The following is a 25339-nucleotide window of genomic DNA, read 5'->3' as shown; positions in this document are numbered from 1 at the left end:
TAAATGAGTTTCTACAACTATTTGCTTGGATGATATGCATAAAAATATTAGGTACATAACTATAACAAAAAAAAAAAAGAGGTATAGTTCTAAATGAATCATTGTTATGTTTGATTAGACACATTTTATGATAATTAAGTCAAAATGTATATAGTTGTTGCTCCCACTGGCCACTGTAAAAAAGCAAGATTCATAGTGCAAATACGGTGGTGAAGCTCTTTGTGCAGGTGTCGATAAGGCTCTGGGTGTTGGTGGTAAAGCTCTCCGTGTTGGTACAGCTCTCGGTGTTGTTACAGCTCCCGGTGTTGTTACAGCTCCCGGTGTTGTTACAACTCTCGGTTTTGGTACAACTCTCGGTATTGGTACAACTCTCGGTGTTGGAACAACTCTCGGTATTGGTGTACCTACCTGTGGTGGTATCGGTGACGCTCTGTGTTGTAGAATTGGTGAAGCTCTGTGTGGTAGAATTGGTGAAACTCTCGGTGTTATCGGTGTTGGTGGTCAAGCTCTCGATGATACTGCTTTGCCTATGTTCCAAATTAGTGAAGAAGCTACTGCACTTCTAGCTAAACTGGTGAAGTCCGTGCCAAGTTCCCATAGGTTACGACGTATAATCCGACAAAGTATTGGAGAAAATGTTGAATTTGATTTGATGGAATCGTACGATGTGGTAACTATAACAAAACCAAAAAAAAAAAAAAAAAAAAAAAAAAAAAAAAATAGGGGGCATGTTCTAAATAGATTTTTATTTTATTTTTCTAGAAACTTTTATGGTAATGACTACTATAACAAGGTGGATGTATATATCTCTGCAAGTTTTGTTTATTTTACAAGGTTTGATATAAATTTGAATGTAAACTTTATTGAGACTCTTTCCAATCATTAGTACGTAAATGTTTTATTTGCTGAGTGCTCCTTTAACCTTCTTTCTTTTTTTTTTTACAGCTTAAATTTAATGGATAGCCCTTTGAATCCTTTGCTTGGTCAACAGTTAGAACGAACTGCCGCTGTTAATACTACCATCATCATTCTTACCAATCTCTTCATTGATGTGAACGATGTAATCAGTTTTAAATGGTGAATATTAGTAATTATATTACTTTAATTATACATGTTAAAAACAGTTTATTTTTGATAGGTATGAAGTGTGCACGCATATGACCGAAAATCAGAAATGGGATGGAGTTGGATTCTGTGTTAGCAACAAAAAACTAACACCTTTATTAATTGAGTTCTCTGGAGGAATTCAATTTAATAACAGCTGTACAAAAGAGAATCATGATCTGGAAAAACTCTCTTCTGCTTGTAAAAAGTCCATCGATTATATAACCGCTACAACAGACTTAACTGTACCTGTACCTGAGTATGTTGTAAGGTTTTATGGTACGTAATTATATCAGTAATGTTGTATCGCAGATGTATTGAATCATAGAAACAATAGAAATCCAATATTAGATCTCAGTAGACAGACTGGAGATCGTAATCATGGAAAGATTGTTATGAACGAATAAGAATACATGGATAAACATTTATTCAATTCAAATGGATAAACGATTGAATAGTAAATCCCGATTGGATCTACTATTAGTTTAGACACAGCTTCGTAAAAGTATAAATACGAGCTCATTCAACTCTTAATAAAAGGTTATCTTTACTTTGATTATTCTTAAAGACCCATTTGATATCTACGATATTACAAGTAAGTTCTATGAGGCGTGCACTAATTTGATAATTCTTTTATAGACGCTCATATTTACTTTGAATTAGTTGTTAAGTTAGATGATGATTTTTATATTCACAGAACGTATTTCGTAGTACCAGTTCCTACCAGGCCAAATGTACTTCAACGATTCGTAGAAAAAAGCGGGGATATGTATCGATGGAAAAATGCTGGTATTAATTAATCAAGACTGTTGATAAAAAACACATGCATTACCATTAATTTTAATAATTCATACCACACACACTCACATGGGCATACATACACACACACACACACACACACACATGTACATGCACATTCACATGTGGTGATCTGCTATATTATTGCTACATTAAATAAATCCATATCCATGACATCAATATATTAAGAATGATTATCACTAGAAATGGAAGCATAGTAGTTTTATTACCAATTTACTGATTATTGTTGCTTTTTCTACCCTACGCATAACCAAATATATTGGTGGATGTGAGCTTGTGGAACCACCAAACGAGGGTTTTGATACCAATTTTCTTGGTAGTTTTTTCCAACCAACCAGTGACAAATACACTATTATTGTTGGTAGTTTTTTTTTCCTTTTGAGCAAATCCCCCCCCCCCAATTTTTTTAGTGTTTATTTCACATTATTTGTCTAATACATACTAATATAATTGGCACTATTTATCCTCCGGGTAAATTTTCGCTAATAAAAACTGATATTCCCATGTCCCAATTGGATATAATATGTGATATGCGCAAACATAACGGAAATAGAGGACCAACGATTGGCTTTCTTTATTTTAAAAAACAAAATAGGGTTATCTAGATGCATTGGTCCCATTAAAATGCTGAAAAAAACTACTAATTTTAAAGAAATTGGTGGATAAAATTACCAATTTTTTTTTTTTGAAATTATTATTTCAGATGCACATTATAGGTCTATGTTGTGATCGAGCTTATATACAGATATAACTCTATCAGCAATTCTTTCTTTCTTATTTGATAACCTTTCTATAAATCATTATTGCATTACTCTTTAAATCAAATACATGCTATTACACTCTATTTACTACGCATTGATTACTCATCAACATATAGAAAACAATAGTCATACATTTATTCCAGATAATACAATCCAATGATATGATCGCTCGTCAATAACAAGATTCTCGAAGGTACCATGAGATGCTCGATCTTTAATTGACAATACGCCTATTGTATATTTGACAGGTTTCACTTTAATGATTGATATTCAGCCAGCCCTGAATATGTATATAAAGAACCCAATTTATTGTATAATAAAGACTTTAGTTTATTTTTGCAGTTTGATAATTTTACTTCGTCAAATTTCTTTATTTTTATTCTTAATTCGTTGCTTTATCTCTCGAATTTCTCAGTCTACAACGTATTTTCTTTAATTAAAATTTGAAAATGAAAGAATGTATATTGATTGGAATGCTCGTCCATAATGAAAGGCCCTTCGGAAATGATGAATTGGAATGCATTTCTATAATTATCAATATGGAATGGAATTTAGGAAATGTGCAAAATTTAATATCCACCACTGAAGATATTTAAACAGAACATGAGATCCTGCAGATTTAATAGTCAAAGCATAATGCCAATGCTTGGGGTGAGGTCTGAACCACATAATAACATTAATATTCCAAAAAAAAAAAAAAAAAAAAAAAAAAAAAAAGAGTATTCATAATCACATCTATTCTGACAAAAATTTGTTTACCGATTCAGTTATAGCAAGTGTTACGGATTTGTGCCTCAGTTTTTTTGTAATGCTTGTGATGCTTGTGTAACTGTACAAACAATTTTTATTAGTTTAATAAGTGTAAAATAACATATCTTACCATTTAACTGAACAGGAAATAGGTCAATAGCATTGCATACCTTAGAAAAGACAAAATAAAATAATATAGGAAGAAAAGAAAAAGAGAACTCAAAGCTAAAACGTTTTTAAATTGATATAAAAAATCAGAAGAATGTTATCTACGTCTGGTATTTCTAGCTGCAGTTGGTGCTTCAAGTTCTACTACTTGAGCCTCTACAACGGGGGAAACCCCAACCCTATTTTATGTTAATTTGTGAGATTTATAAGATTTCACTTAACTATTGAAATTAACCTTACCCTTCGTCTTTTCCTTTGGCGTCGCCCCTTTATTGTGTTTTGAATGAGCAGATTAGCTACCCATTTCTTGTTGCACTTGTAGATCTGATATCCATAATCCAAGATATCGCTTTCAAGTTTCAAAGCATATTATGTTCTCTCTTAAGGTGAGAGACTCCCCCAACTGGTGGCAACTGTACCCTCATGAATCATTGCATATCGTAAGCGGCGAGTGATGCTCAGAAACTGCAGTATAAATTCCTTACATTTTGCGTGGCCTATCTCTGCGGAAGAGTTGATGGGGGTTTTTTTTTCACAGATACAGTAGACGATCAATGCATCAATACATGTATTAGCGCAATGTGTTATGTTTGTACGCGTTGGCTAGAACTCTATCCTACTAGCCCCTGGCAAGGTAGTCACGATACTTTGGGCACCAAAACTATCCGGATGGGCATTGACTCTGGCCATCTCTCTTTCCTTGGCTACAAAGTCAATCCCTTGAGAGACAGCTTTTTACACATAATTATCACATAACTGTAAACACTATAGTACCTGCTGTTGTGATCGAGCTTTATATATTCATATATACTTGATCCACACAGCATATTTTTATCCATTACGATAATTTTATAAACACTTCTTTTAATGTTGCATATTAAATACTCATAATTGACTTAACAAACTAGCACGATATTCATCAAGCTAAATACAAGTGCAAAAGTATACATTTATTATACAATTATTATAAAAAGACATTATTCAAATATTGTACTAATCAGATTAGCGGAGGCCAATGACAAGCGAGGTTTAAAAGTACAAACACGATAAACTTTTGAATGTACTTTGATGACTTTTAAATGTACGCGTCAAGTGACACTACAGACCTATTACAGAAACGTGCACCACTCTTTCTTCTATTATATGATTCTCATTGAATTACTAACTTTCAAGATATGGCGTGTCGGTCATAATCTTGCCTGTCATCTAGCCCTGTCTAAGAAGGAGGTCGAATTCAATACGTATATAAAGGACCCCTAAATTTTATGTTAATAAAAGTTCAGTTAATTTTTGCAATCTGCTTAATCTTACTTGTCATTTTTCCTAAATTATCATCGATTTATCACCTGCAGTTGCGAAGGCGCAAGAACTGGTTACATTTTCGTTACTTGGTGCAGGTGAAAACTGAATAGCAAACCGTTCATCCAATCTCAAAACCGATGATTTGAGTTCAATTACCTCATTAAAGACAGCCCTAACCATATCATCGCTTGTGGATGTTCACATTATGTTGCTGCTAGAATTTTTATTCATCTTAATAAATTAAACATTCAAATTAAAGGGACGAACAGAGTACAATGATAAATTAAGGATAAATCAGCAAACAAACAAAAAAAAAACAAAAAAAAACAATTGGCCATATAAATTTATGCACATTCTTTAATATATTAATTTCATACATTGTCGTGCACAAGCCAGCAACTTTTTATATAAATAATTTATAGAAACCTACTAACTTTTACTCTTTAATAACAACCAATATTACATTTCTCTTCTACAATGCAAAACCAATTCAACCGTATGAAGCTTTCCGTTCCTATTGCGTGCGACCAATGCAATCGAAAGTTCGACCACCCGTGTAAATTTTCGTAACGACAAGCGTATGCATGCTGTTCATATCGAACACAGTGTCGCTGTTCAGAATAAATAAATCATTATGGTCGATAATGTAGAGACAGCCAGAGTGTCAACCTCGGCTAATACCTCCCAAACTAGTATGACAGTTATGATAAAATGGGCATACACAAAATCAAAATACTAATTTTAAACTTTATTTCGAGATTTTTTTTGATCCTAACGAGCAGAGAACATTAAAGGCCTCTTGCAATTTTAGCCCTGGTGACGAAGGACACGTTTATGATGAAGCCTCTATCCAAGAGCACGCGTTTACTACATCAAAGCTAAGGAGTATCGAGTTGTATGATATCGTCACATCCTTCCAAGTCTTTTCTGGATGCCATCGTCAGATTGTGCGCCTTATGAATACTGTTATCAGAGATCATGAAAAATTAGCCGAAGGTAAAGGGTTTTCTATACATCCATATACATACATACAGACATTACTGAATATTCCATTAATGACAGAATATAACCCCCATATTTTTTATGCCGGTCCTGTGTCTACTCTTCTAAAGGAAAGAACAATCAAAGCTCATGAGTATGATAATTGCAAAAATGTTTGTCAGCTCTTTGATATTACCCAAGATGAAAAAGTTTGCTCTGTATGTAAAGAAAGTAGATACGAAAGCGAGGTTCCTGGCTCCGTGTTAATTCCAGTCCAAACAATAAAGATGATGTCCGTTGGTGATCAGCTGTCTAAGCTTTTAAGTCATGAGGAAACACGACAAAAGTTACGTTACCGTCATGATCGCAAGGAAAATCCAGGAAACATTTCTGATTACTTTGACGGTGAGGACTACAAGGCTCTAAAAGCTGCCGACCTTTTTCAGTCTCCCGAAGATATTGCTCTGGTACTCTTTGTCGATGGAGTTGTCAATCAGTCAAAATCGAAGCAAGAAATGACAATTGTGCATGTACTGGAACTTAATTTCGACCCATCTATAAGGTAAAGTTAGCTTTATGTTTTCAGAAGCAATGATTGACATAGAATATACAAATCAGTACATGGTTCAACTTGTCACTATTCCTGGTAAGCCCAAGGACTTAGATTCCTTCTTCTTATCGATTGTTGATGAGATAAAAAGCCTTGGTAAACATGGGTTGATTGTCGAAAGATGGAATGGTGAGAGTGTAAAAGCAAAAGTGCATTTAATCATGGCCACCGGGGACATCCCTCACGTAACAGCTCCCTCACTTTTTTTTTCATGCAAAAATTTCGTGTTTCTGATTGGTTTATTCACTGGAAAAAAAAAAAAAAAAAAAAAAAAGGAAAAAAGAAGTTCCTTAACATTGGTCGGTTTATGTATACCCCTTTCCTGAAAAATGGGTGGAAAAACGCTGATTTACATATCAATCACCAATTCCTGAAGCTGAAAAAAAAAAAATTCAAATGGCTGTAACTCTTCCAAAATTCAAAAAAACTTTAGTTTTAAAAGTTCGTTTGCATTGGGGATAGTATTTCGTATGAGTTTATAAATAAAACTATGTCTTTTTTGGTACTTTTTTTTTCCTACCAAAAACATAAAAGTAAATATAGATCTCATACGAGATATCATTGGCTCGCAAAAAAAAAATTGGAGAATTTATGCAGATTTTGGTAATAACTGCCATATCTTGGTCCATAGTGAATTTCATTATGAATACTCAAGTAATACCTGTATGAAGCCTGTTTTGTTGTAAGTGGAGAATTTGTAGCTTCCATCTAATTCAAGGTGAGATGAGAGGATTATGTAAAAACGGCGGCTGATGTTTTGTTTTGTGTGCGGTACAACATCAAGACGGGGGCGTAATAAACATAAAAACAAGTATAAAATTATATTTTTGATAAAGTGAAATTCTGGACCAATAGCACTCGATGTTTACATGTTTATTTAACGCCCTAATATATCATAAATAGCATTGCTTAAGTGTTTAATGAGGCGAGAACGTTCTGGGACTTTCCAAAGTGCTATGAATCCCCGCTATCAAGTGATTTATTGATCAAAAGATACAAATACCTTCGCGTTCCTTCACTTTTCCCTTTTCCTCATCTTACCTTCCTTTCCCCTTACCTTCATTTTCCCACTCTTTCCTTTCCTTTACATTCCCTTTTCCTGTCCTTCCCCGTTTCTAGTAGTTTTTCTCTTATATCATTAACGAGTGTAAGCCAATACTCGTTCATGATATATTTTATATTCGTGTTAACGGATATCGAAAGATCGCACGTTTTATTAGAGGTAACTCCTTAATGTCACAGTTAAAATTTTAAGGCTAACGCTAATTATAAGAAGTACTGAGAACTCGGTGGTATTCATTGGGTCAACTTTTGATAAAAGGAGTGCTTGAAATTACAAACATTTCAAGCACCCTTTTCAGATTTTCTGCCGCTGAAAAGGGCTTTTCAGCAGGGAAATTTGACTTTTAAATGTCCAAAGAACATAAGGATTTAGAACTATTTCTAAATTCTTATTTTCTTTGTGTTATGGAAAGGTAACATGTAAGATATAGCTCTTAAGTTTTTGTTTTAGTAAATTGAATAAACATTAACTAACAAACAAACAAAACAACCTTAGGCGCTATATATGTGTATATATATATATAGAACCATTATGTTGTGCATAGTACTTTCCACAAAAGCTATATGGAATATTGGAGCACGAGGTCAAATACTGCCAGCTCCACTTACTTGCGGGAACAGTCAACAAGTGTTGTAAGGGAGGTCCAAGATAGTGTTCTCGGCAATATTGGAAAGACAGTGAGTACTTAAATTTTTTTTTGTTTATTGTCTGGTATATTCAAATTAACAACTCACAGTCTGGTAGATCCAAACAAACCTTGTTTCGGTAGAAGATAGCTCTACCATGTCCAATATTATCACAAACGAGTCGAACATGGTCAATAATTTAAAAGAAGGCCATTTACAATATCGATTGTAAGTGTGTCCATTTTCAAATATGTATTGAATAATATATTTATTAATTTTTTTCTAAAAGGCTTACTGGTTCTTCTCTTATAAATCTTGATGATGTGAGACTTACAGGGCTTGTTAGTCGAGAAGTAATTGAACAAATTAAAAATGATATGGATCTTCCTACCTTTCAGGTTAGTGAGGCGGCCGCTATCCTCTTGTCCAAAATTAAAGAATCTGTAACAAGCTCTCGTGAATTACGTACGCCAGCAATTGCTATTTCTTTTGTGCTGGCGCTCAATACTACTATTGCAGGTTGAGCGACACTCCCTGTGCATTAAAGATTGGCAAGACTTGAAGAAATGCTGCTCCCCCCGCTGCTACTGGACTGCGGCCATCAGTTTATTCTGAGTTGTCTGTAAGTTTTTAATTTAAATATTTATAAAACTAGTAAACTTAACTACATTTTACAGTCATTGATCCGTGATGATCACAAGGATTATATGGCCTACCAGATTTTTCTGGGTGGTTGCTGAACTACGGCACTTTGTCCAAAGCAAACATCGTTTTGGATGATTACCTTTTGGAAGAGGTAAGGCAGTATGATAATGATGCTGCTAACGTGCATAAAAACACTCCTTTTCCTGGCACAAAAACAAAAAAGTGATTTGTCAAGAAAAAAGTGAGACATCACCATGAACACTTAGAGGATGTAGAGAAGAAGAAGTCTTGGGATGTTGAGAGACTTGGTGTTGCTGTATCAGCCAATACACGATAGTTTCGCATGCAGAGAGTCAGTAAAATAATTATGCACGTTACGTAATCTCGTCCGAAAGAACACAGGAGAAAATACTGACTTTGATTTGATGGAAATGTTTGAGACACTTTCAAACCATTAGTATGCAAAAAAATTCAATATACGTATAATCCGCAACTAACTCCCCCCCCCCCTTTTTTTTTTTACAATTTAAATTTTATGAATAGTCCTTTGAACCCTTTGCTTTGCACGCAATTAGAAAGAACAACAGCCGTTAATACGATAATTAGGATTCTTACGAATCTTTTTATTGATATCAACGATTTCATAGGGTTATTAATGGTGAATATTAGTATTTATATTATTTTCATAATGTACGTTATTAAATATTTTTTGTTTTGATAGGTACGAGGTCCGCACCCATATGACCGACAATCAAAAATGGGATGGAGTCGGATTTAGTTTAAAAAACAAAAAAAATCGCCCCTGTTTTGATAGAATTTTCTGGAGGCATTAATTTTAATAATGTTGATAAAAAAGAAAATCAAGATTTGGTTAAATTATCTTCTGCTTGTAAAAAATCAATTGATTATATCACGGCTTCAACGGATTTAACTTTACCCATACCTGAATATGTTGTAAGATTCTACGGTAAGTAAATCTCATTAGTACGTTCTATTAGGCCGGCACTGATTTGTATTTTTTTTTCTTTATAGACGGTCAGTTCTACTTGGAGTCCGCTGTCAAGTTACATGAAGATGTTTATACTCACAGAGCGTATTCATTACAGTAGTTTCTCAATTTAAGGGTGAGCAAAAATTTCGGAAATCTCACCCTTAAATAGAATAGTGGCGTTAATGCGGAGGACGGAAGCTGTTTTTCCAAAATCCACCCTTAAATAGAAAGTACCCTTAAATCAAGCGACTACTGTAGTACCAATTCCTACCAGGCCAAATGTACTTCAACGTTTCCTAGAAAAAACCGGGGATATGTATCGATGGAGAAATGCTGTTATTAATTTAATCAAGACTGTTGATGAAAAACATATGCATTACCATTAGTTTTAGTAATTTACACTCTCCCACATACATCCATATTGATATTTTAAAAAATGTAAATCTAAGATGACGCCAATCAATAGTCTCTGTTTGCCCTTTTTACTGCTGCTCATGATATTTTTAATAAATTCAATCACATAGTATGTCATGTAAGCTTTTGAAGTATTTGTGACATTTTTTTTTTTTTGTTTCGCTTTTAACCATTTTATTTAACAAAATGGAGGTATTAAACAAAATGGAAGCACAAGTAACGGAAGGATTAGCCATCTACTTGATGGACATCAAGTCAAACTGTAAACAATACGTCGACTAGTATAAGGAATGAACTTATTGAAAAACTTGTCGTTTTATTAGATCCTGATCGTTACCAGGAAATGATTGAAATAGCGTTATATGAAGCAGACTGCGAAATTATAGCACCCGAGACACTTCAAGAAGAGGCTTCCAACAAGGCCAAAGACACGAAAAAATAAATTTTAAAATACCAGAGTTTCAAGGACATGTTATATGTTATTCTTTAATATACACATAATGGTGGATACGATGGACGCTGTTTAGTGTTCATACTCGACATCACCGAGGCAGTTATTGGAATGAATGAGAAGGGATACAGGAATAGATTGATTATTTTTATAAAGTCAAAGTGTTGGTATGGATGTACGTGTGTCATCGATTAGCGTTAATCTAGGTGGTATCACTTTCACTTACATGGACAATGAACAAGGAAAAGGAGCACCATTATAAATGTAGAGTCTTTATCCTATATATCGTAGTCTCTTTTGAAAAAAAATAAGCACAATTACTAGCATCAAGTATAAAAAGGATTCATATATAAAAAAACAGTGGCTATTTCTTTACTTATATTGCAAAAGGAAAAAAGAGTCATTTGGAAAGAGATTCATCTCTATACAAGAAAAAAAACTATTGATTTTAGTCTTTTTATATATATATATATAATGCCCTTCGTATACAATGCTCATTGTTACTTGCTGTTGGTAGTGGTGGTGGTGGTGGACTTGATAGCGGTAATGGAGGCAGAGGTATTGTTATGGCTGTTCATTTGAAATGATATAAAAAAGATGATTTTTTCCTTAATCAAAATATCTCTCTTTTATATAGACTTGATCACATGCTGCTGATTGTTTATAAAAATACATTTATTCAATATGCTTTTTAAAAAAGAGATACTACATCCTCTCCTGTAACACACATACGGACACATGTATACAGAATCGACATTTATTCAACGCAAATGGGACAACAAAAACTTTATTCCTCTTCTCCCATCGTTAACAAAGGTCCAAATGTAGCATAAAATCTATCGTATAAACAGAGATCGTATTTATACATTGATTGTTGTTTCTTTCTTTGCATCCCAGGAACGTCTTTTTAACAACAACAACCCCAATTTACATGATCGTCTGTGCACAAACATCTGGAATATCTCCTTTCAGTATAAACATTGAATAGCGTCGTTTTGGATATATCTTTTTTTTTTTTTTGGCTGTAAGCTGGATCCCCACACGTGTACTCATTTCCTCTCTCTCGTTTACAATACATTTAGCTCCTACACCTTCATGTTGCCCAGGCCTCAAGTTGATTCTGTGAAAGGGCTCTAAACCTTTTGGTTAGTATACAAAATAAAACTGTACAAGCGGGTGTTCTTACCTGGGCATTGTATAAATAATAAAGTTCAGGTCCAAACCAAGCCTATACAGATGAGAATGTAAGTAAAGGATACATGAATAAATAAAGCCGGGAATAACGTACGTACCTTTACTTTGGTCTTCAAGTAGCGTTTATATTCCAGTGAAACATGACTCGACAACATAATAAAAAAAGGAAAACTGTCTTGGAAGTACATAATTAGCAAGTGATGACAACAATGTAAAATAACTTACGATATGACAAAGTGTTTAAAGACCCGTCTCTTGTCCCTTTATTGTAGTGAACTTGACAAGGACTCTGTAATTACTCATTGGACACCCAAAGAAAAAAAAGCAAAATAATAAAAAGGGAAGGCTAATTATACGCGCACCATACTTTTCTGTGCCGGTCAAATAATAAATTCCGGGTCGGACCAAAAATGACTTTTTGCACATGAACTTTTTTCTGGCGCTGGCGCACCACACTTGTGTACGGCTTTCTTTTAAACTTTTATTCTTGAAATGAATTCAAACGATTTACACCAATCTTTGAGCGAAAGCCAATTGTTGATCAACAGTCTTTTATCTTTAATAAACCCTGCCGAAGAAACCAAAGACAGTTTCGAGAAGACCCTTTGACAGACAAAACGCTGAGCAAGCTATTGCCGAGGAAACAACGACTGGCGACTTCGACTTGGAATGGCTTAGTGAGCCTGAGGAGTAAGACGTTAGTGTCGAAGCCACACGACATGTCTCTTCTTTTGTCAAGACTGTTTCCATTAATGAACGAATCATCGAATTGAAGGCTGCTATCGAAGCCGAGTTTCCCGTGGGAAAAACCTTTATCGACAAGGACACTGCAAGACTGAAAATACAGTCTTTCAGTGAAGCAAACAACATCCCCTCTGAGGCTTGTAAAAGCGATAAATCATACATCAAGATGATTTGTAAGTATTTTGGCAAATACCGTGCCGCAAAGAAGGGTGGAGGTAATATAAATTTAAATCTGCGATATGGTCGTATAATAATCCGATAAATTAATTGTAAAACTAGATGAAGAGGATATTGGAACTGGTGAGGGATTAGAGAGTGTTACGCAAAGACCCAATCGAACCATTGGAAGAACAGGGTGCTCGGCATTTGTATATGTTCGTAAGAATGCGAGAGCTGTCGGACGGCCATGGACAATCAGAACCAGCTGTTTTGAGCCTAATCATCCCTTGAGTGAGGATAGAAGAGCTTATCACAACAATCGCAAGCTCAATGCAGAAGACCAAGAGCTTGTAATCAGTCTTATGCGTGCAGGAACAACGCCGAGTGAAGCATTGAAGGTAAGGTTGAAAATTTACATATAGAAGGCATTTGAGAATTCAATAGTTAGTGAAGTTGTAGTCATAATAAATAAAATTATTTTGTGCATATTCTTTAACCTATCTATGCCTCTTTGTATTTTGGCTTATAATAATAATTTCTCTTGGTGACTAAATGCTTGAAACAAGAAGTGTGAATAACCTCATTGTAACAGATTTGACAAATATCCAACAGCAATTCTGTCGAGATAACCATACCAACATGTGGAATTTTATTAAAAATGTTGCTACGGTTGTCCTGAATCAGGTAACAATACAAAAATGAAGTTCAGCTAAGACTTGAAAAATTGCTGTCTTTGTGTAAAGTCTTGAGGAGTCAACAGGAATCAGCTGATCTTTTAAAAGACATGGATTCTTTGATTGTCAAGTACTCGACCGACCGTTTGTATACTGCCCTTGCTCCTGAAACAGTGGAAATCTAAAAGGGTCTACCAAAAGACACAAAAAGAAACAAACTTGGTGTGGAGTACGAAGATGACAAAATCTCTATAGAGAAAAAAAAAGTCAAGAAAATGAAGCAGTAAGCACTTATAGTGGAATAGCAACCCCCAAAAAAAAAAAACCTACCTTCAGTCTTCGCAAAGGCATCAACAGCCGTGATCAAGCGGACCAAGTCAAAGTATTGGGTGTATGTTATATTTTTTAATTACTTTACAACAATGACACCAATATTTTTTCTTCTAGATACGAGCCTTCCACTGTCGTAACTCGTGAAGCAGATTACAGTGGTCTGTTTGGATTGCTAGATGGTATATGGGTCAACGATGTACTTGGGTTTGTCAACCCCCATTCCGATGGTAATTACGGGTATCGTGCTGTAAGCCTCGCTGTATTTGAAAATGAAATCGCTTGAATTCAAGTAAAGAAAATGATGTTAGTTACCTTTACAAAGTATGCTAACACTAATTACAACACATATGGGCTAAACGAAGCATATACCTTGAAAAAGTTGCAATCATCAAAAGCTCCCTGTCTTGATGACTTGAGTCTTTGGTTTGATTGTTACGGATGCCCTCAGATTGTTGCTTATACATTTAAAAGACCAGTAATTTTACATGCAACCATACCAAAAGTCGATAAGTATGATATCACGTGGAGAGACAATGATGGAAACGTCATGTATACTAAAGATTCAATTACTTTTGTATCTACCACTTCTCGGTCTGGATTTACGATCAATGAATGATCTCATTCAACTTTTGCTTGCCAACAGTCATTTTTATATGATTTTGCCTCAACTCGACAACAAAACGAAGAAGGCTTCCAAAGTCAAAAAATGACCAACAGTGAACTTTTCTCACCAAAAAAGTATTCGACGCGCAGCGAGACATTTGTGTCAGCGACATGTCTAATTACTTTCAAAACAATAAGTCAGGATACTTTTATAATGCACTTCCACAATCCTTAACATTTTTTCAAACTTATATATTTTATCTCATAAAAATCAAAACCCAAAAACACAATAAAATTTAGACTAAAACCATGAGCTCACACTCAAAACCACATTGATTTTCTTCTTTAAAAAAGTATGGTGCGTGTATTTCAGTATGTGCTTAGCCCAAATGTTTTGCTATTTCAAAAGCAGCAAGGTGTAGTATATTCTGTTCTGTTGTAAAGGGCAAAAGCTTTGAAGTATTCGTCATTACTTTTGTACTAATACTTAATCTTAAGGGTTTACTATATATAAAAAGATTGATATGGTGAAATAGGAGTATGCTAGTAGTATAAGCGTGATAAAGAGTATTTCTTAAAATAAAATAGAGTTTAGTAAAGAAGGTCTTTATAATTGCGAGTTGTGTGAGTACCACAGCTAGTTTAAACAGAAGCTGAACAGATAGAAAATAAATGGAATTAAGTATAGCTTATATGCTTATAAATAAAAGATACAATGATAAAATGTAATCAAAGGATCAATCAGAATGATAATAGAGCTGAATAAAATATAAAACCAATAAGTCAAAGTATTAAAATATGAGTAAATTAATAGATGAGGATTTTTATTTAGGAGAGGTCTTATGGATGCCTATTTATTTAGTGATGGACGTATAAATCAGTCACTGAAATTAAAGAAATTGGAAAAATTTGTAAAAGAGAATGAGGTAATTGTGCCTACTAAGAGGTCACAGATCTGAGGATAAGAAAAAGATAAAAAGAAGTGGTTTTGACAGGTGCAAGCCCGAAAAGGTGTATTGCACTTTAGTAGGTGTTTAAAAAGAAAGAAAAATTAGGAACGCGCTCGATTTGTCGCATAACAATGGTATGTATACAACTCCGCACCGAAAATATTCGACACTTTTCACAAAAATTTGAGTTCCTTTAGTCATGCATTTTTTTAAAACCAAAAACTTGTTAATAAAAGGTATCTCAAATTCTACCAAACTTGACAAAATAGCAATATATATATATATTTTGTAAAAAGAAACTTTTTTATTTACGTTAATAAGTGGTATTTGAGCCACGAGCTTTTTTTACTGCCCGGCATCTATCGGGCATACTTTCTACAAGCTTATGACACACTTCATCCCCCAACAACTTCCATTCCTGATGAAGTGCAACCTCCAATTCATTAAGATTTTGAAGCTGGGCTCTTCTTTTAGCAATCCTTTGTCCCAGGAGGCGCCAAAGGTTCTCAATCGGATTCAAATCGGGACTTTGAGCGGGCCATCGCTCAAAGCCTGCAATCCCAGCCTTCTCTTTCCACCACCTCGTATATCCTCCTGTATGGCATGGGGCACCGTCTTCTTGGAAAATAAAGTCATGACCATATTTCTCTGTCAATTGTTCAAGCCAAGGGAGAAAGTTTTGACTTAAACAATTGACATATTTTTCTTGATCGACAGACCCTTTTAGTGTCACCAAAGGGCCCAAACCGCCTGCCCAAAAACATCCCCATACCATCACTGATCCCTTACCAAATTTAAATGTTGGTAAAACAAATCTATCCATATACCTTTCACCCTTCTTTCTAATAACTCTCACACCACCGTCGTTGTGCCTGAGTGCGAATCGCGACTCATCGGACCAGATTACCTTCTTCCAGTCATCTAATGTCCAATTCATCTTGTCGTCGACCCATTCTCTTCGCGTTTTTTTATGTCTAAGACTCAAAAACGGTTTTTTGGAAGGTCTGCAAGAATAAAAACCGTTTTTGCGAAGTGCATTCCTCAATGTCGTCAGGCTGATTGGATCGGTAGCCTTCGCAAGATTTTGCATATGAACACTTAAAGGTTCAAAGGAGTCCCTTCGAACTAAAAGCGTCAGGTGATGCTCAGCTCTTGCTGTCAGCTTTGCTGGTCTTCCTGGACGAGGTTGGACAGTCGTGATCCCTTCAGTTCGATACTTTTTTATAATCGTAACAACGGTTGTTCTAGGAACGCCCAATTCTTTGCTGATTTGGGTACCTGTCCATTTGGCATGCTCTGCCAAACCGCAAATGACTCCACGATCGAAATCTGAAAGTTCCTTGCTTTTTCTAGAGACTTTGTTAGTAATGTCAGTAAGTGGCATGATAAATTGTGTAATAAAATATGAAAGAATCGTTGAACGAAGAAAGAGTAGGTTTATTTATTTTTTTGGCTCAAAACGGAAGTGTCGAATATTTTATGTGCGGAGTTGTAGTAAGAGCATGGGCTTAAAATCTGTTTTTCGGCTATTGTATTAAGGTTCAATGCCGGAGAAGCAATAAATAAAGGACGTACCTCTCGTTGAACCTCAGCAAACAAGCACAAGATTGCATTCATGTTTGGTTACATTTTTTTTTTTTTATCTTGTACAGGGATTTATACCAGATTTATTTCTTCTCTCTAGCAAAGATATTTGGCAATGTAATATTTAGAAATAAAACCAGTGCTATTTTAATCCAAAAGAAGTTCTAAAAAATAAAAAAAATCTTTGGTGGGTATCTATAACGACCCCGTGTGACCCACTCGGCAGCAACACCGAGTACACGAAACCGCTCTTTTAACTATGCGTTGCACCTAACTTTTGACAAACGTTTCGACCTTTGAACAGTCTAATTATGGACTTGTGTCAATAATGTATACGGAGAAACACAAAAAAATAAAATGAGATAAAAAACAGTAAAAATAAGATTAATAGTCCTCGATGAAATAGGGGTGCTGAGACTTATTTGAAGTGCTGGTAAAATTATTGATTAGTTTGTAATCACTCAATTAAAGCCTATATCTATGACTACTGATAAAACGGGATACTTTTTCTGGGATATCTGGTTAGCCTGCGTTACACATGTATAACTCAGGATATCTAATACTGTCATTTTTTTTCTTTAACAATTGCTGTTATATTATGTACGAGATTAATGAAATGATTTTATCTGCGATTTGATATGGTAAATAGTACAATGCAAATAAAAAATGAGCTATGTGAATTCTTGATTTATTTTCATAATTAAAAATAAATATCATGGCAAAATTTTAAAACGATGATATAAATAAAAAACTTTATTCAAAAAAAAAAAAAGAACAAAAAAAAAAGAACAAAAAAAGGACCATGCCGACAGCATATCCCGCAGGTTCCGAACCTGCAACTCAACAACCACCAGTGTACCATCCAATACAGCAAGATGATGTATCATAAGCTATTGGAGGCTTGGGGAGGAGTCGGTGGTCGTGGTGGTCGTGGTGGTCGTGGTGGTCTCGGCGGTTTCGGTGGTGACCGTGGTGGTGGTCGTGCCCTCCGTGGTGGTGGTGGTGATGGTGGTCGTGGTCTCCGTGGTGATGATGGTAGTGGTGGTGGTACCTCCCGTGGTGGTGGTGGTGATGGTGTGGGTGGGTGGTGGTGGAGTCTGGGAATAAGTCACAGGCTTTCCGTCTTTAAATGTGGCAAAGACGGAAACCGGGTCACCGCGGTCTGTTTCGTGACAAGGAGCGTTGAAACTCACAGACGCGGCGGTAGGGTTTCTGAAATGGACATACGCCCATCTAAAGTAATGAATTTTTAGAAATAATCATTAAAAAAGAAAGCTGTTTAAACTTACTTGTTCCCGGTTGCCTTGCAGACATGGGTGACCTTTGGCCATTTTTGAAGGAGCTCCTTCACAGCCGCTGCGTCGACATATAGAAAGGCATCGCTTTGGACACCAATCTGACTTTCAGGATTTTTGCAGGAAGAGCACTTGCGTGGGTTTGACATTTTCTTATTTCTTTTAATAGATAATTGAGAAAGATTAAACTACCAATCAGTTTTTTTTTTTTTTTAAATTGTTCCAAAATAAACTCCGTGTTTTTTCTCTTGTCGTGTACCCATGATAATAGATGGATTCAAGTGGCTAATAGAATTGGTTACGACACTGAAATAAAAACGTAAAATATGATTGCCCTCACCCTGAAACTTTTTACCAATCTAATCGTGTTTTGGACAGATACCGTTGGACCTTTTTAAAAATTGCAACGCGACCGATTTTTCAAAAATGTAAATTACTGCAAAATCGAGTTTTGTTGTTTAATAAACAGATACTGCGATACTTAAATAACTTGTTTAATTGTTAAGTTAATACGGTGAACGTAACAAGGGGTCAAAAAGTATATCTTGTTCATGAGGCTTTTGGTGTTACACGACTAGTTTTTTAACTTTTCTTTTCTTCTGAAATCACCATGCTTCTCGAATTTTTTTTTTTTTTTTTTTTTTTTTTTTTAGTTCCTTCTTGTAAAAAAAAACATGTTATAGAAGAAAAAAAGAATAGACAAAGGGTTATTGATAGTACCCATCAAATGCACTTTGTGTCTCTATGTATGTGCTGTTCCTGTTCGAAACAAAACTTTAGTCTCCATTGAGTTTCAAAAGACCATTACTTATGACCAATTTTACGCGCGCCATACTTTTTGACAAGACTCAAACTACTGGTCACGAGGGTTATATAAAGGCCCCCCCCCCCGGCTTTTTTCCTTTTTCTTTACTTTTCGCTTTTTTTTCTCCTTTTTTTTATGCTTCCATTGGTCTTATCGTCTTTCACGGCGTTTCCCAACTGTCTTCATTGACATTTTATACCTGCATTTTGCAATTCCCAACTGTCTCCAAAGACATTTTATAATGTCTTCATCGGCACTTCCCAACTGTCTTCATTGGCATTTTATACTTGTCTTTGGCAATTCTCAACTGTTTTTATCGACATTTTTAGATGTGTATTGCCAATCACCTCCTCGTGGTCACATCTGTCAACCATACTAGTTTTGTATGGGCTAAGAATTGGCACTTAGATTTTTTACTTCATCCTATTAAATTTTTTTTTAAAATAAAACTTTCATAATGATCTTGGAGCACAACCTTTGTTGTGCTTGTCATGTTTTCTTATCTAAACTACATGGCTATTTAGCAAACGTTTTTTTTTTTTTTTTTTTTTTTTTTGGCACATACTGACAATAGACATTGGGACGGGTTTGTTGACATGATAAAAAAAAAGTTATTTATCACATCATATTAGGGATGGATAGCAATATAAAAGTTTATCATAAATTACACATTACCTCGCTTGTTCTCGTCATACAGCTGAAGTCTGTCCACAGGGCAACCCTGTCACCAAGGCTATATTTTCTCGCCTGATCCGTTCATTTCGACGGATTTAAAATAAGTGTTTACCCATTTATTCAAAAAAAAAAAAAACGGTGGTGAATATTTTAAAATTAGCTTTCCCCTTTTGGCCTTCAATCAAATAAAAAACTTTCATTTATACACATTAAATCATTTAATACGCACATTCGTTAGAAAAAATTGGTTTGCAGTTTTTAAAGTTGTTTATTTATTTGATTAAAAGGAAGGAAAGTAAGATTTATTTATATCTTGATACTTGAAAATAGATTGATACGTAGATATAAAGACTAAAACGTAAATGATCCAGATAGTAAAGGATGTACGGCACTGCAAGCATGCGTTGATTACTTTGTATATGAAGCAGTACATTTCTTTTTTTAAAAAAAAGAAAGGGGGCATTGGGATTAGTTGTTGAGGATTTGTTTTCTTTCAAGAATGTCTATGATATTTACGTACACCTGTCCCAAATCAAGATCCAAAAGTCCAAAACAAAACACGCGTTGTCAAATATAACGTCACTCTACCATCATTTCTGTTTTGAGGAACTTCGTCTTCTTAACAACGGTGATAGTTTGAGGGTTAAAGAACGGTTTACTCGGAAAATGTGTCAATGAAGAGCAACTTCAAAGCCACAAGTCACGAGGTGAGCGTGCTTTTTAGGTGTAAATATAAGCTTGGGTGTTTCCGGTCTTTTGGCCATTGAAGTTATTAACGCTCGTACCTATGCTCGGGATGAACGTTATTTTTTAGAACAGCTACATGCCCTCATGAATCATTCCATCGCCAAATCTTTAAAAAAAAATCCATCTATTGCTCACATCTTTTTGGATATTTGTAGTCGCTATCAAAAACTAGAAGAGCTGCGAAATGAAATCAATGCGTCCAAGGAAATCTGTGCTGGGACTTGTAACTTTTTTTTTTTACAAAACAATGTGGTAAAACACATAATATAAATAGCTGCATAAACTACATATACTAACGGCTACAGCCAATATTAAACATACATAATTGCATAATAAAGCAAACAATACCATTTTAGACAAGGATATGACAGTGAAATATTCTTGAATTTTTCCACCTGCAAAGAACAAGAGGAGAGCGGGTGGCATATTTATACCAAACACTTGGAGTTGATTTATATCCCATATCTACATGAATGCTCTCGCTTATTGATTTGAATTATTTTTATTTTGCTAGTCTGATAAGCACCTCTTGTTCTTTCATCTATTGCTCAAAATTCTCAACCACCAGCTACTCTGCCCCCCCCTATGAACTTTTTGACATTTACAAGTTCAACTTTAAGACTTGTCATTACTTACTCTTAGAAACAATAACAGTTAGACTGCTTGTCCGAGATCTTTTCTGCTAGCTATCCAAATGCATAAAACAGATGTTATTTAATAACGACTATTTATATTAAATGGGAATTGAAAGGTAATACTTCAGTCTCTTGAACTTGCATTCAGAATTTGAAGTACACGAAGGAATAGGTTGATCATATCTAGATACAAACTAGTTGATGCCATGATATAGTCTTCAGGTGAGAAACGATTAAATATCAAGTAAGTGTCGAAAATGATATAGCCAGAGAAAACAACGACACCTCCAATTGCCAAGGGTAACTCAGTACCTTCAGAAAATGGAAGTACCAAACCAGCTACAAGAAGGATAAAGACACCAGCAAATAAACTTTTTTTTTAAAAAATTGAATTAGTTTCAGTGCATGTGATACATTAATTTTTTCTCCTTACATTGGGCCCATTCCGCTAAAATCCCATTTTGATTGGAAAGTAAATAGGGTCAGAACACAGAAAACCCCAAACGTAATAAGTAATGCCTGTACAACAATCCTTTGATCGTAAAAAGTCACTAAAAGAGTATCTTAGCAGACATGTATTACGATTCTTATCCGCATATACATATTACCAATTGTCCCGACCATGTGGCTTTCAAGAAGTGTGAATAAAGCCAAAAGATAATAGTTGAGAGGAGTAGAACGTGCTTTCCACATGAGAGAAAGCAGTACACAAATAGACCCAAACATTGATAAGAATAACATCCAAGGACTAGGATAAGTAGAGTGGTTTAATAATCTCGCTTTTTGCTTTAAGAATAAATTATATTGAGTCTTACTTGGTTTGAACCCAAATCTTGGTATTTTCACTAGTCATATAGACAGTTGACAAGATAGCTGTACCCAAAATTTGAGCACATAAGATACTGTAAACTTTTCTAACGAATTCTACGTGGCAAACTATACGTTAGGACTATGGACTTGTTCATTAGCAACCTGTACAAACGCATTCTGATTTCCACGCTGCTATTGGCAACAGTTTCTTTAATCATGTCATCGCCTATATTTTCTTCGTCTTCGTATGAGAAACGTCTACTGGAATCAGCCTCATAAGGAGGAGGGGCTAGTTCGTAGCCTTGGTTTCTTGGGGCGTTTTTAAACATTTACGGGTTTAAAGAGTTGCAGTTCCTCAATCCTTAAAAGTTACACAGCACAAGTTTCTGAAACGTGACTGGTATCGACCAAGTGACACAGCCAAAAATATGTTTTGCTTACATATTCTTCATTTTGTATTTCCAATAACATGCCAAAAGCTACTAGAAACAGATCAAAAAAGATCGAAACTCCCTTGCGTCAAAGAAAGTTTGCTGTTCCCGAAAAGCAAGTTCTTGAAAGAGTCGTAGTTAAGGAAGACCGAATTACTGTAATTGTTACTTCTAGCATTTTTTTAAGTGCACTTTTTTTAATACTAAAACACTTTTTAATATATAGACAGAACCTGCCCACGATTATGAAGCTGCAAAGAAGGATTTCAAAAAGAAGGCTCGTCATGAGGCCTGGCTCGAGAGTATGTTCATACTTTTTTTTCAATTAGCCTTGATCAATCTTTTAAACGTTATTTTTTATTTAGAACTTGATCATTCTTATGCACTGAAAAAAAATCAAAAGAAAAAGGAGAACAAGAAAAAGAATGGACTGAAAGTTGATCTGAGCGGATTCAATGAAATTTTGGGTTCGATCGAGATTAAGTCCAAGGCTGAGCTTGCAAGTCAAGCAACCCACGGCAAAAAACTTGAAGTCACCAAAGAAGCAGCCATACCCTCTAATAAGCTCAGATCAAAGAAAGCTAAAAAGCACGCAGAGTAAGTATTGAAGCTTCAAATGCATGTAACCCGTGGCTGACTCTAGTGATTTATAGAATGCAGGAAATCCTTCGTATGCAAAAGGTCATGCAACATAATGCTTTTAAAGATAACCCATTGGCAACCATTCATAAACATGTACAAAATACTTTTCTTTGAGATATTTCTATTTTAGGTATTTTGTTGTATTTTTCGATCACCATTTTTAGACAATGATTGTTTACAATAAATTGCATATTTCAAATTTTTTTTGCTCTGCTTTCTCTTACTCGCTTTATCTTCAACAGCAATGAACAATTTTATAGACATAGACGAAATAAGAGGTCGTAATATATTTCATTATGAACATTCAAATAGATTCAGGGCGTACTGCTGTGGATGCATATCCAGTGAATCGAACCTAACGTTCGTATGCTTTCTTTGGGCGGTAAAGATCAAATATGCGTATCAGTGGTTATATTGCTAAATATTTGTTCTTCTAGGCTATTAGTTTCTATTTCGCTGTCCTAGCGTTTCTGCAAAAAAGTCGTAAGTGCATAAAATCCATAGTAATAATTTACCATAAATCCTAAAATACAGCAAATCGTGTAGCATTTTATTCATACATAGGTACTGTACCTCTTGTAGCGTTTGGCGCAATAAATCTACTGTTTGGCATAGTTACTCTCACCTGTATGGTTCTTTACATATCATGGGTAATGTTTTCGGATTTATCAAAAACGGACTGTTACACAGGGAGTTAACGTTTTGAATAGACGCACAAAATTCGAATAGCTCCAATCGAAAATATGTATGCTATGAATGGCACAAAGAAAATCGTATTCGCAATCACTGCTAATGCTTTGGCCGTATTAATTGTAACTTTGGTCAACTTTATCTTGTTTATTAAGGGTAAAAACGAGTTTACAGTCTGGTGTATTGAACAATCCAAGGATACAATTGAAAAAATATATACAGCGGATCACAAAAACACCACCTCATTTCCAGTAGACAGGCTTAACGGCAGTACAGACATCTACAATTGCGAAAGGCTTTTCCAAGATGAGGTGAAATGGGGATTAATATGTCTGATTGTCATGTTCGTCGTTTATGTATGTATCTATATAACTTTTAGTTTCAGTCCATTTAAATTAAAACGCTGTTAATGTGATAGATTCATTGGATTCTTATTATTGCTGCTAGGGAAGCATTAGACTTTTACCGCCAAAGAGGATTAATGCCCGCAATGACGGAATTCTCAAATATCGCACCAAGTAAAACATCTAAAAATTACAATGTATTTCACAGTATCAAACCGTCTACCAATATTCTGCAAGACCTGTTAACGCACAAACAGTATGGACAATTTATACCTGAGGAACAACTGATACATGACAGAAGTTCGAATATTACCATAAGTGTCGAGCCAGAAAAGCTCGTTGATGAACATGTGAATAGCACCGTTATACACTTCGAGGACAACATATACAATAGCAAAGAGATCCAATCTCCATGTAATGTATTACATAAATAAAGAAGTATCGAGCTCAAGACACCTCACAAGGAAACCTTTAACCACTGTGAAATAATTACCAAGTATATAATATGTGTCGAATATGTATAATAATAAAGATGTGCTTTTCAGATAACTTCCGCTGTTATAATTAATTGGTCTTGCAATGACTGTCTCCTAAATACACCAGCTGTTATGAAATTGTCAAATGACACATATGTTTACATAACTAGATAAACCTATAAGTATCGATGTAGATTTAATTAAATCCTGAATAATTGCATGATGCCACTTCTTATTCATCTGCCATAGTCAAAACAGATGCAGTCTTACTTCAAGATAGCCACTTCTGGCTCAGAGGAAAATACCGGGTATTTTGTAAGTAAAAGACGCGGCATTGGCCCACGTGCGGCCGAACTAGCTTTTGAAAGGCTGAGGTTGAAAACGTGCTAATCTTTTGAAAGAGATCGTATTTATCTGATCTTGTTACATTTACAATAATTCGTTCCAGTTACCCAGTATTTTAATAAAATACGGTACAATGAGACACAAAGATAAAATAAATACTTTCATGCACTAATGACTCGAATTGATTGACTCGTTGCATGATTTTAGGGTAGGAATGCGCCAAGATGATCCTTATAACAAAGAAGTACAGAATATTTATGCGCCCCTTCTATTGACATTTGAACATAGAACGATATGACATAACATACCTGAACTCTTTTTATCTATTCCAAACCAAAGTATTAAACCATTTACCTTACCTACCATTGATACCGAATTATTTTGTCCACGATGGTTAAAAAATCACCAATAAGGTAATAACAAAAAGTGACACCAATAAAAAACAGTTCGTGAAACATTGAGGGATAAACGTGCCCTTTCTTTGTAAAAATATATGGATAAGGGTGTTGCAACTAGAC

General features: G+C 35.0%; 6 protein-coding genes across 6 annotated transcripts; 4 read left to right on the top strand and 2 right to left on the bottom strand.

Annotated features, from left to right (window-relative positions):
• The first annotated feature begins 638 nt into the window (after positions 1-638).
• Positions 639-1597, top strand: EV154DRAFT_498917 (uncharacterized protein). The gene is made up of 4 exons (XM_051600416.1): positions 639-670; positions 763-885; positions 946-1077; positions 1139-1597. Exons 3-4 carry the CDS (start codon positions 956-958, stop codon positions 1389-1391), a joined length of 375 nt encoding a protein of 124 aa, XP_051460912.1. The 5' UTR covers positions 639-670; positions 763-885; positions 946-955; the 3' UTR covers positions 1392-1597.
• A 1047-nt stretch (positions 1598-2644) lies between these two features.
• EV154DRAFT_549182 (uncharacterized protein) lies at positions 2645-5084 on the bottom strand (the record flags this gene model as incomplete). The annotated part of the gene is made up of 7 exons (XM_051604855.1): positions 2645-2914; positions 3444-3513; positions 3565-3571; positions 3708-3781; positions 3838-3926; positions 4245-4333; positions 4949-5084. The coding sequence occupies 7 exons, from the start codon at positions 5082-5084 to the stop codon at positions 2819-2821; spliced, it is 561 nt and encodes a 186-aa protein (XP_051460911.1). The 3' UTR covers positions 2645-2818.
• A 454-nt stretch (positions 5085-5538) lies between these two features.
• On the top strand, positions 5539-9938 carry EV154DRAFT_560448 (uncharacterized protein; the record flags this gene model as incomplete). Its single annotated transcript, XM_051605612.1, has 9 exons — positions 5539-5604; positions 5687-5900; positions 5967-6415; positions 6504-6680; positions 8083-8235; positions 8303-8412; positions 8474-8703; positions 9644-9796; positions 9862-9938. The coding sequence occupies 9 exons, from the start codon at positions 5539-5541 to the stop codon at positions 9936-9938; spliced, it is 1629 nt and encodes a 542-aa protein (XP_051460910.1).
• Positions 9939-21102: 11164 nt separating this feature from the next.
• Positions 21103-22334, bottom strand: EV154DRAFT_498869 (inhibitor of apoptosis-promoting Bax1-domain-containing protein). The gene is made up of 5 exons (XM_051600415.1): positions 22066-22334; positions 21899-22007; positions 21692-21831; positions 21517-21634; positions 21103-21454 (listed from the first exon to the last, which is right to left on the bottom strand). The coding sequence occupies exons 1-5, from the start codon at positions 22220-22222 to the stop codon at positions 21208-21210; spliced, it is 771 nt and encodes a 256-aa protein (XP_051460909.1). The 5' UTR covers positions 22223-22334; the 3' UTR covers positions 21103-21207.
• Positions 22324-23169, top strand: EV154DRAFT_498866 (ribosome biogenesis protein SLX9-domain-containing protein). The gene is made up of 4 exons (XM_051600414.1): positions 22324-22482; positions 22551-22626; positions 22690-22921; positions 22978-23169. Exons 1-4 carry the CDS (start codon positions 22363-22365, stop codon positions 23078-23080), a joined length of 531 nt encoding a protein of 176 aa, XP_051460908.1. The 5' UTR covers positions 22324-22362; the 3' UTR covers positions 23081-23169.
• Positions 23170-23718: 549 nt separating this feature from the next.
• On the top strand, positions 23719-24434 carry EV154DRAFT_415211 (uncharacterized protein; the record flags this gene model as incomplete). The annotated part of the gene is made up of 2 exons (XM_051595646.1): positions 23719-24012; positions 24075-24434. The coding sequence occupies 2 exons, from the start codon at positions 23719-23721 to the stop codon at positions 24432-24434; spliced, it is 654 nt and encodes a 217-aa protein (XP_051460907.1).
• Between the last annotated feature and the right edge of the window lie 905 nt (positions 24435-25339).

Source organism: Mucor mucedo, assembly GCF_025094135.1.
Source record: "Mucor mucedo strain NRRL 3635 chromosome Unknown EV154scaffold_17, whole genome shotgun sequence".
In the NCBI taxonomy this organism is placed as follows: domain Eukaryota; kingdom Fungi; phylum Mucoromycota; class Mucoromycetes; order Mucorales; family Mucoraceae; genus Mucor; species Mucor mucedo.
This window is presented reverse-complemented; position numbering and strand designations above follow the sequence as displayed.

What these genes read in the sequence shown, in the direction of transcription:
- EV154DRAFT_498917 (XM_051600416.1), top strand. Translation starts at nt 956, where the DNA reads ATGGATAGCCCTTTGAATCCTTTGCTTGGTCAACAGTTAGAACGAACT. An exon ending in GATGTAATCAGTTTTAAATG is followed by an intron (nt 1,078 to 1,138) that starts GTGAATATTAGT and finishes TATTTTTGATAG; the next exon opens with GTATGAAGTGTGCACGCATA.
- EV154DRAFT_498869 (XM_051600415.1), bottom strand. Translation starts at nt 22,222, where the DNA reads ATGTTTAAAAACGCCCCAAGAAACCAAGGCTACGAACTAGCCCCTCCT. An exon ending in CAGCGTGGAAATCAGAATGC is followed by an intron (nt 22,008 to 22,065) that starts GTTTGTACAGGT and finishes TTTGCCACGTAG; the next exon opens with AATTCGTTAGAAAAGTTTAC. An exon ending in TTTAGCGGAATGGGCCCAAT is followed by an intron (nt 21,455 to 21,516) that starts GTAAGGAGAAAA and finishes TTAAAAAAAAAG; the next exon opens with TTTATTTGCTGGTGTCTTTA.
- EV154DRAFT_498866 (XM_051600414.1), top strand. Translation starts at nt 22,363, where the DNA reads ATGCCAAAAGCTACTAGAAACAGATCAAAAAAGATCGAAACTCCCTTG. An exon ending in TCATGAGGCCTGGCTCGAGA is followed by an intron (nt 22,627 to 22,689) that starts GTATGTTCATAC and finishes TTTTTTATTTAG; the next exon opens with AACTTGATCATTCTTATGCA. An exon ending in AAAGCTAAAAAGCACGCAGA is followed by an intron (nt 22,922 to 22,977) that starts GTAAGTATTGAA and finishes AGTGATTTATAG; the next exon opens with AATGCAGGAAATCCTTCGTA.